This window comes from Herpailurus yagouaroundi, unplaced genomic scaffold, assembly GCF_014898765.1.
Source record: "Herpailurus yagouaroundi ecotype Mexico unplaced genomic scaffold, PumYag 205, whole genome shotgun sequence".
Taxonomy (NCBI): Eukaryota; Metazoa; Chordata; class Mammalia; order Carnivora; family Felidae; genus Herpailurus; species Herpailurus yagouaroundi.
This window is the reverse complement of record NW_024412436.1, coordinates 14,037,305-14,047,455: the sequence shown is the minus strand read 5'-3', so window position 1 is coordinate 14,047,455 and position 10,151 is coordinate 14,037,305. Positions and strand designations below refer to the sequence as shown.

Genomic DNA, 10,151 nt, shown 5'->3' with positions numbered 1-10,151 from the left:
GCCGCGCCCCCGCCCCGCCTCCCCGCGCCCCGGGGTCTCGAGTCCCCGCCGCCGCCGCCGCGGGCTTCGGGGCGCAGGGCGGCCTGGAGGCCGAGATAATAAACAGCCGCCAGGACAACAGTACGTTCGCGTGCGGACGACGCGGATCAACCGTCCGCGGCCGCAGGTGCTTCGAACCGAGACGCCGGCAGAGCGCTCCCAACCGCTTGGGGCTGCGGCCGCCCCGAGGGCGCCCGACTTCTTTGTCCTGGCGGCGGCGGGCCGGGCCTGGGCCGCGGGCGGGGGGCGCAGGGACCGGGGGGAAGGGCAGGGGTGGCTCGGGGTCCGGGCGCAGGGACCGGGACGCGCAAGGACTAGAGCGTGCGGGGACTGGGGCGGGGAGGGGGGGGGCACGGGGTCCCGGGCTCCTGTCCCGCGACGGCCGCGGGGGCGGAAGCGGGGGCTGGAGGTGCCAGGGACCAAAAACTCTTAGACGCTGAGCCTCCGCCCGCATCCCACGAGTCTGGTGTTAATTGGTGGCCACATCTCCAATCATTACGTTAACTCCGGATACGGTGTGGATCCTAAACCCTTTTTTCCTCCAAGTTATCATCATTGGTTAGTTGGTTTCCTTCCTTTGAGGTCGAGAATTTAAAGAAGTCCATTGAAGTTCCCCATTTTGCAGTGTGGTCTTAAAGTATTTCTTAACCCGACTACTAGGTTAACCTAACCTACCAGGTAAGTTTTAGTGAATTTCGGTTGTCAAAGCACTATCCGTTCAATTATAAGAAACAGGCATTTTCATGCATAGCCCAGATTCAGTCTCGAGAGTTTTCTTACCTCGAAGTTATAACAAAACATCCAGGTTTACTACTTAAAAAAAAAAAAAAAAAAAAATCTAGTAAGCTGGGCTTTCTCAGACATTCACGACCAGTGTGAAAGTTTTCATTAGAGCCTTTCCTGAAAACAAGCCCTGACCTCAAGTCGTCCACTGTCCTGGGACTTGCCCTGTGGAGGTCTGAGCTACAGAAATGCACACTGATTGCACTTCAAAGTCAGAAAACCTAATTTGGGGGCAGAGCCCTAGGCCTGGGTCGCCTTAACCTTTAAGGTAGGTAATGTTTGCAGCAAGTGACACAGAAATGAAAACCCTATCTCAGGTATAAGGGCCCCTAAGATAGCTTCTATTCTTCATAGCCAAGTGGTGCTGTGCTGTTCTCTTGTGCTACGTCCTACCCAGAACCAGGGTTTCACTGGGTTTCCCTTGAGGTACACATTTCCTGGATCATTACCGTTCGTGAGATAAAGGATTCTCTTACACACACACACACACACACACACTTCACTTTAAACGTCAGGTTCCTAAAGCTTCATAACAAAATGAAGCTAAAAGATCATAAGCCACCAGACTCAGCTTATAAATTATGAATCACCAAAAACATTTTTCAAAACAACTGATTTTGACCTCAGAGAAACTAGGCAACAGTTACTGTTTGTTTCTCGTTTAGTAGACTGGAGTATGTCGGGAAAAATCAAGCTTAGTACCTCGGCCGCTTTCTCGGTGAAGAAACGGTTAGTGTTCTCTTGTTTTTGCTTTCACAGAGACAACGGACAGCGTGTATACTCGGGAGTGGAGAATTTCCGGGGTTTGCTCTCCGAGAGATGCTTGTCAGCCACAACTGGCCAGATGTGGCTTCGTGGAACAGGCAACGAAGACCTCACTTACAGAGCCACGTCTTGGTGCTGCCGTCGTGAATGTAGCCGCGAGTGGCACAGCCCCCCTCCCCCGTTTGCAAGGAAGATGAGAAGTGGAGGGGCCGGGAACCCCACACCGGAAATAACAGGATCCTCCCTGCGGATCCCTCACCGCCCTTCTTCGGTCCTGCTTCCCAGAGGATCTGGGCTGTTAGGACTAACAATTCTCGTAGGAAGTAGGTCTAGGCTCCGTACCACGTGGCGTGAGGACGTCCAGTCGGCCCCATCTGGTGCTGTTTTCGGGAACACGCTGCCACACCCTGGTTGCTGCAGAAAACTTTTCATCAGGTGGAAATCCCCCGGGGGCCACCTGATAGCACATTTCTACGGAGGTCTGATCTGAATCGTTTCTGTTCACGCCGAAGCGGACTTCATGGTGACCGTGAGGGAACAGCTGTGTCCGTCTCGATACTGACTGTCTTCATTTTTATTTGAAACACATTCGTGTATATCTGTAGCACTTCCCTGGTTTTTCTCAGCGTCTCGCTAGCACAAGGGGAGGCTTTGAATGAATTGATCCAAATACCACGCTCTCCTCAGCCTTAACGGAATCTCTTAATCCATGTAGTATGAATATGTGATTTTTTTTTTTCTGCCCAAATACTCATGCTACATGCTCCTGAGAGCTGCTGGGTCAGTACTCGAGCCGACTCTGCGACCTCCAGGTAACCCGTGTTGGCATCACACACCATCCGTCTGAGAGAATCACACGGATTTTTAGTCATTTATGTCGGTGTGTGTTCTGAGTAAAATGCAACATACTACTGCGCTCCAAACAGGTTTTAGGTTGTACATTTAGGATGTTCTTGCTTCAAATAAAGTGAAGAAACTTAAAATAATTATGCAAATTTTATTTTAAACATTCATCTCGAGGGGCACCCGGGGGGCTCAGTCGGTCGAGCGTCCGACTTCGGCTCAGGTCACGATCTCCCGGTCCGTGAGTTCGAGCCCCGCGTCGGGCTCTGCGCCAACAGCTCGGAGCCCGGAACCTGCTTCGGATTCTGTGTCTCCCTCTCTCTCTGCCCCTCCCCCGCTCATGCTCTGTCTCTCAATAATAAATAAACGTTAAAAAAATTTTAAACATTCATCTCGAATATTTTACATCATCGCCCTCAAGCGTGTTTTACGCAGATCTAATTGCACTGGGTCCTGTACTCATAAGGACTGCAGTGATCCTGCCCTGGTTACCTGAGTCTTTGTTCCAAGACAGGCCTCGGGAAGGACAGACAGTCCTCCAGAGTCCAGAATCAGGGCATCAGAATGAAGAGTCCCGGAGGGAAGAATCAAAGGGTGGAGGCAAGGCCAAGTTCCTGTGCCTCAGGGAGAGCAGTCTCGGGTGTTCTTTGGCCCCGAAATGTAGACAGAAAGCCCACGTACGAGCCGCTTTCTGAGCGGCCTGAGAAGCCTCATGGAACAGTGGGGTCAGGTGGAGTGAAAGCTCCGTGGGTCTTGACGTTACCAGCCTCGAAGCTCAGAAGTCCCCAGGAGGGAATGTCCTCTGGTGTGGCTTCTAGAGGCACACATACGACGGACTTCGAGTCATCCGTTTGTGTGATGGGGGAGACGCCCGTGACAGGGTGAGGGTGGTGACAGGTGTACGTGGGATGTGTCCTGGGAACACGACAGAGGAAGGTTGATGTTGGACCGTCCGGAATGATCTCACTTGTAAAGCACGAAAGTACAAGGTGCGAACTTCCCACGGCGTCCACCCACAGAGCAGCATCGGGACGGTACTGCCGAAAATGTCACATCTACAGACACGTAGCGTTCCCTTTTTAAAAATGCCCAGTCCTTTTTCCTTTTTAACTTCTGACCTTCTCCGTGCTCGTTCTCCGGGCCCCGGAGACCGCTGCCGTTGATCCGTAGGTTAAGCCAAGACTTAACCCCCGTGGTGACCGGAAGGAAGGACGCCCAGGGCGTCTGTCTCTGGGGCTCCTTCTGGGGCCAGGATAGGCTACCCGGGAACCCTGATGCTCAGCTTTTAAAGAAATGCCCTAGGCCTTGACCCTCAGTCTTCCTTCCCATGAGCCTATGGGGCAGTATATTCGCTTCTGGGCAGTCCTAGCGAGCTGACCACGGTTTCAACGGGATGCAGCTCCCTTTTCAACATTCCCAAACATAGGGTCAAATTAGGGGCTCCCGTTAATAACGAGTTTTCTGTATCGCATCCAAAAGGGCAGCATAACTTCCTGCCGGTTACTTTGGAGACACTTGGCTCGCTCACTACCCTACTCAGTAACACCTGGAAACACTAACAATTTTTTTGCTTCCTTTGTAACTCGCGTAAAATACACATCACATAAAATTTATCATCACAACCATTCTTTTTAAATTTTTTATGCTTATTTATTTTTGAGAGAGAGAGAGAGACCGAGTGTGGCCAGGGGAGGGGCACAGAGAGGGAGACACAGAATCCGAAGCAGGCTCCAGGCTCCGAGCCGTCGGCACAGAGCCCGACTCGGGGCTCGAACTCACGGACCGCGAGATCGTGACCTGAGCCGAAGTCGGCCGCTTAACCGACGGAGCCACCCAGGCGCCCCTATCCTAAATTCTTCTAGGAACGGCCAATACTGTTTTCCACAGTGGCTGCTCCGTGACCTTCCCACCAGCAGGGCACAAAGCTTCTGGTTTCTCCACATCCTCACCAACACCCGTTATTTTCTGGTTCTTTGGCTTTTTTGTTTTTAGCAGCCATCCTAATGGGTGAAAGGTGGTCCTCCCAGTGTTCTTTTTGTTTTTTCTTTTTCTTTTTCTACTTCTTTATTTTTAATTTTTTTTTAATGTACATCCCAATTCGCATATCGTGCAACAATGATTTCAGGAGTAGGTTCCTTAGTGCCCCTCCCCCGTTTAGCCCACCTCCCCTCCCACAAAACCCCTCCCATAACCCTCGGTTTGTTCTCCATATTTAAGAGTCGCTTCTGTTTTGCCCCCCTCCCTGTTTTTATATGATTTTTGCTTCCTTTCCCTTATGTTCATCTGTTTTGCCTCTTAAAGTCCCCATATGAGTGAAGTCATAGAATTTTTGTCTTTCTCTGACTAATTTCACTTAGCATAATACCCTCCAGTTCCATCCCCGTAGTTGCAAATGGTGAGATTTCATTCTTTTTGATTGCTGAGCAATACTCCATTGTCTATATATCCCACCTCTTCTTTATCCATTCATCCATCGATGGACATTCGGGCTCTTTCCATACTTTGGCTCTTGTCGATAGTGCTGCTATAAACATGGGGGTGCACGCGTCCCTTCGAAACAGCACACCTGTATCCCTTGGATACATGTCTAGTAGTGCAATTGCTGGGTCGTGGGGTAGTTGTTCTCTTTTTAGCTTTTTGAGGAACCTCCATCCTGTTTTCCAGAGTGGCTGCACCAGCTCGCGTTCCCAGGTCCTCCCAATGTTTTAATAAGATATTTGTGAACTAAGGATATCTTTATCACATAGGCTGAGTCAACCACACAGGACACCGTTAGACAATGATCGCTCTAAGCCACTAACTGGTGTTCGTGTCGTGCGTTTTGTTTTTGTTCTTGTTTTCGTTTGCACAACACAAGATGGCTGCCGAGAGAGCATAGCTCAAAATTCGGCTAACTCCTCGAGGCCAACGCCAAGAGTGAGAAAAATGCTGGAGAACCCTTCCAGTTCCCACAGGAAAACGGGACTGGAGAGGAGCTGACGTATAAAACATTAACAAAAGTAAATCACCACAGAAGCACACCGTCGCCTCAAATCGCTTCATCTCAGTGTAGGTCAAGGTGAAGGAGGACGCACCTCACGGGACTGTCCTCCGCAAAGCAAGAGAACATTCCTCCGAGGGGGCCGTGTTCCCAGATGCCGGTGAAGCCAGTAACCCACCTGGGGCTCCAAGGAGGACAGAGACGTGTCAGACGCTGTGGACGGCACCCAGGCTTGCAGGGCAGGTGCTGAGGTCACAAGAGTCGGATGCTACGTCTTCCCTTAAAACATAAACAGTTGGGGGCGCCTGGGTGGCTCAGTCGGTGAAGCACCCGACTTCGGCTCGGGTCACCATCTCACGGTTCGTGGGTTCGAGCCCCGCGTCGGGCCCTGTGCCGACGGCTCGGAGCCCGGAGCCTGCTTCGGATTCTGTGTCTCCCTCTCTCCCTGCCCCTAACCCACTTGCACTCTGTCTCTCTCTCAAAAATAAATAAACATTAAAAAATAATAACAAAAGCACGGAGACAGGATCCAGGGGCAGGAAGCACTGCCCTGGGCTGTGCCGACTGACTGATTAGGGACCCTCAGGTTGGGAGGGGGTTAGAGACAGCGGAAGTCTCTAAGGAATTTGGAAACCAGGGGCTAGCTGCTGCTAGGATAAGATCACTTAGTACTGTTCAGTAAAACCTCGGTCATGAGACCCTTCAGGTGCACATCCGGGGACCATAAGCTTGGAAAGGATTGCTAGCATGTATCTGGGCGGCAGAGATAAAGGAAGTTTCCAGAGGAATGTGTAGGTGGTAAAGCAGACATACGGGACCCCGGACGTCGGGCTAATGTGAAGCTACGGCTGCCTCTTGCCCTGAGCAAAGTGTCGTCATCAAAGCAGCTGGGGCCCTGGAGGAGGGTCACTCTGTCTGTCTAAAGGACTGTCAGTGGGGTGTAGACAGTGAGGAAATTCACATTTTTCTTCTGCCTTTGCTTCCCACATCACTAGTGCTTGGGGGTGCCTCGGAATCCCAAACTGTCCCCCTGAAGGGACTTGGCCCCACCAAGGGACTTGGTGAACTTACGGTCGCCAGGGGATGGCAGGAGGCCAGGGACAGCCTGGCAGAAAGCCCTCCCGTCGGCTGAGCCGGCCGTCCGCCCAGCACACGCAGCCGGGCCTCTGAGACCTCACCCACGGGCTGTCCTCAGAGGGTCCGCCGGAGGCCTCGGGCAGAGAGGGGAGGGCGCGGGGCGCGAGCCGGCTCGTCGTACTCAGACCTGGGGTCCCCAAGGTCACACGGCCACCCTCGCCCACGTGGGAATGACCTTGCTTGGTCCGGCCACGGGCTCGGGAGGGCCTCGTGGTGAGTTTGGCTTTCTGTCGGTGAGACCGGAGTGGTTTTCAAATGTTGTGGCTCCGGCGGTCCACGCGCCAAGTGTGACGAATCCCGGGTGACATCCCCGAGCGCCTCTACTGGCTCTGCTCCCGTGGCGGGGACGCTTCTGCTTCCATTTCTCTCCCGCAGAGAGCGGTTTCCCGTCCACGCGGGGCGGGGGGGACACAGGAGCAGGAGGCGCCAGTGGACGGCACTCGGGGGCGGCCCGCACTGCCATCTGCACCGCTCGGGAACCTTCCAGAACCTTGTTGTAGGGAGCACACGAAACCGAAAGCGAAGGGGCTGGAAAGACTTCCGCTGTTTGTTAGGCACCTGAAGAACTTCAGAGAGAACAACATGTGACCCCTTTGTTTTCTGTTTCAAGTTTTTAAACAGGAAGAACAAAACAAGGGCTTGACGCGCAAGAGAATCGCGGGGCTCTCCGGGGCCTGCAGGCACCCCCTTCCCCCCCAGGGCTCCCTCCACGAGGGGGCCCGGAGCCTGGGAGCCCGGCCTGCACCTGCCCGCGGGCCTGGCCTCCGACGGCTGCGAGGGTCCGAGAGCCCAGCCCGGCGCCGACCCGGTGGCCTTTTGGGGACGCTCCGTGTGCTCTTTGTAAGAACCACAGAAGGTCAACTGGTGCAGAAGACGGGGAGCCGGGCCGGGGGGCGGCCCCGAGGTTGCCCGGGCCTCAGCCTGACCTCACTTCCTGGAGGGCAAGGTCGTTGCCGCCCGTGCACGTGAGCAGGAAGCGGGCAGGCCCCCCGTTGTGCCCGGAGGTTCGTGAAAGAAGAAACAGACGTGTCAGAACCTCTGTGGTTTGGTTAATGTCGCAACATGGAAACCGGGAAGCTGATCTTGGGGGCGCCGGGGGGCCACCTCGGCGGCTGGAGGCTCTGCCCTCCACGGGTCCTGGAGGCCAGCCAGGCGGGAACGCTTGGAAACGTGCCCAACATGTCATCGTGTCGTCAGAAAGGGTCAGAACAGAGTCTACCAGGATGATATTTTTTAAAAAATTAGCTTGATCGTCCCTAAAAACTAACAGCCCCTCCCTAAGTTTGCCAGAGTCAGTGGGTGACAGGAGGTGGGGACGCGTTGACGCCCCTGGGTGGGGTCACAGGGCGTCCCAGCGGGCAGAGGCAACCTGCCTTTTTAGATTTTTATTTTTAACGTTTATTCATTTTTGAGAAACAGAGAGAGACAGAGCGTGAGCAGGGGAGGGGCAGAGAGAGAGGGAGACACAGAATCGGAAGCAGGTTCCGGGTTCTGAGCTGTCAGCCCAGAGCCCGATGCGGGACTTGAACCCACGAACCGTGAGATCGTGACCTGAGCTGAAGTCAGATGCCCAACCGACTGACCCCCCGGGTGCCCCCAAACCTGCCTTTTTAAGGCTGTGAATGGGCTTGGCCTTGAAAGCCTGTCCGGCCGTCAGCAATCGCCACCAGGGGCTGCGAGCGCTAAGGCGCCGGCAGAAAGGGCCACCCGCAGGCGGCCGGGAAACTGTCTTTGCTGGAAAACCTCGCGACGCGAGGCCAGTGCAGGGGGAGGCGCCAGATAAGGGCAGAAGTGCAGAGGCTCCGTGTAACGAACCACCCTGTGACGGTCACACCCGAGGGGCCACGACGCACAGGCGGGGTGCACCTCACTGGCTCCGGGGTTCGGGGAGAACACGAGCCCCCTGCAGTCCTCTCTGTGGCAGCTGGCGCAGCAGGTAACGGAGACCCGAGGAGCCCAGGAGCGGCCGCGCCACACTCCGCACGTCACCTGCTACACGCCTCCCCCCCCCCCCCCGAGTTCTCGTCCCAAAGGATTGGACGCCACCGGTGAAACTTCCGCGGGCACCCCCAGCTGACTGCGGTGCTCCTGTGTCCCTGGTGCCCCTGGCGGGCTGCAAACCCCTGTCCAGAGGGTGGCGCCCCGGGAGGGGGACCTGAGAGGTACTTTGATTTTAATTAGCACCGGGGACTTAAATACCCAGGTCCGGGGCAGGAAGGTGGCCCGGGAAAGTCCCAGGCTGTCAGGGGCTGCGGGGCGCGGGTACCCAGCTGCCTGGGTGTGGCCGGAAGCCCCTCCCAGTTCGGCGGGCGTGGCTCTGCCCCGGGTCCCAGAACAAGGACACCTGCGTGCAGCCACGCGGAGAGCCACCGCTGCAAACGCGCACAGGCCCAGAGCGGCAGGAAGGCACCGGCGCTTTGCTCGGGGTGAAGGGAGCATCTGGGGGCAGGGGAACACGTCTGCAGGGACCCCGAGTCCCCAGACTTGGGGTCTCGGCGGAAGGGACCTCCTCGGGGGTCTCTGGGGAGAGCTGGACAGCGCCCCATGGCCCTTGGTGTCCCCCAGGGGCCCCCGCCCGGCTGATCGCGGCCACAGGCTCTCGGGGCGCTCTTGCCTTGGGAGGGCATCCTGCCAAGAAGCTCCTGAGCCCCGGGAAAGGCCCCTTCCCAGGGGAGGGACTCATCCTGTAAATTAAAGGGCTCATTTCAAAGACACTTTTAACAATCCCAAGGGTTGTTGCCAGAAAGAAAATGATAGAGTTGGCACCCTGAGGGACGGCTCGCTGGGCCTGGTGCAGGAGCCCGCGCTGGGGGCTGTAGCCCTCAGGACGCTAGGGAAGGGGATGCGGGGCTCGCGGATGGACCGCGGACAAACGTCCACTCGTGCAGGACAGGGTCTACTGGGCACCCGTGGTGTGCAGGCCCGGGGCTGCCGCCTGGCCGTGGCCTAGTGGGACAGACAGACGGGGCTGGCACCCGGACAGCGTGGGGACATTCCAGTGGGACCCAGCAGGTCGGGGAGAGGCCGTTTCCACGAGCAGCACCCCCTTGGAGATTTCCCTGCTGCGGCTTCGGAAGGACCTGGGGGGTGGGCTCCCTCCCTTCGTTTCTTTTGTCAACTGTTTTCAATGTTTATTTTTGAGAGAGAGAGAGAGAGAGGGAGGGAGAGAACGAGCAGGGGAGGGGCAGAGAGAGAGAGGGAGCCACAGAATCGGAGGCAGGCTCCAGGCGCCGAGCCGTCCGCACAGAGCCCGACGCGGGGCTCGAACCCACAAACGGTGAGATCATGACCTGAGCCGAGATCCAGGTCGGACGCTCAGCGGGTTGAGCCCCCCAGGCGCCCCCCTCCCGACTGATTTCAGCTCTCTCTCTAGCGGCTCAGCGGTTCTGAGCCCCAGGGACGCCTGGCCCCGCCCCCATCGACCCAGGTTACAAAGATCTCTCCTGGGAATGTCTTCTCCTGGGGACTGAGGCCAAAGAAAACGCTCCCCCCCAGAGAAGAGGATGTCCTTACTCCTCCCTCCTCCCCCCACCCCTCCCCCACCCCTCCCCTCATCCCTCCCCACCCTTCCCCTCCCTCCCTACCTCTCCCCACCCTACCACTA

The 10,151-nt window shown here is 56.2% G+C and overlaps 1 protein-coding gene and 1 long non-coding RNA gene across 3 annotated transcripts in view; one reads left to right on the top strand and one right to left on the bottom strand.

Moving 5' to 3' along the window:
- Positions 1-9: 9 nt before the first annotated feature.
- On the top strand, positions 10-2,573 carry LOC121015172 (uncharacterized). 2 transcript variants are annotated; one of them, XR_005783674.1, is made up of 2 exons: positions 10-120; positions 1,582-2,573. It is a non-coding gene; the product is annotated as an uncharacterized LOC121015172 (long non-coding RNA). The 2 variants fall into 2 exon arrangements; XR_005783673.1 differs by lacking the exon at positions 10-120 and adding an exon at positions 311-717.
- A 3,262-nt stretch (positions 2,574-5,835) lies between these two features.
- The window catches only part of LOC121015008 (uncharacterized), a 22,318-nt gene continuing 18,002 nt past the window's right edge, over positions 5,836-10,151 (bottom strand). The window contains exon 4 of the mRNA XM_040451657.1: positions 5,836-7,113. Coding sequence (XP_040307591.1) covers positions 6,602-7,113 — 512 coding nt within the window. The 3' untranslated portion in view covers positions 5,836-6,601. The remainder of the gene's footprint in view (positions 7,114-10,151) is intronic.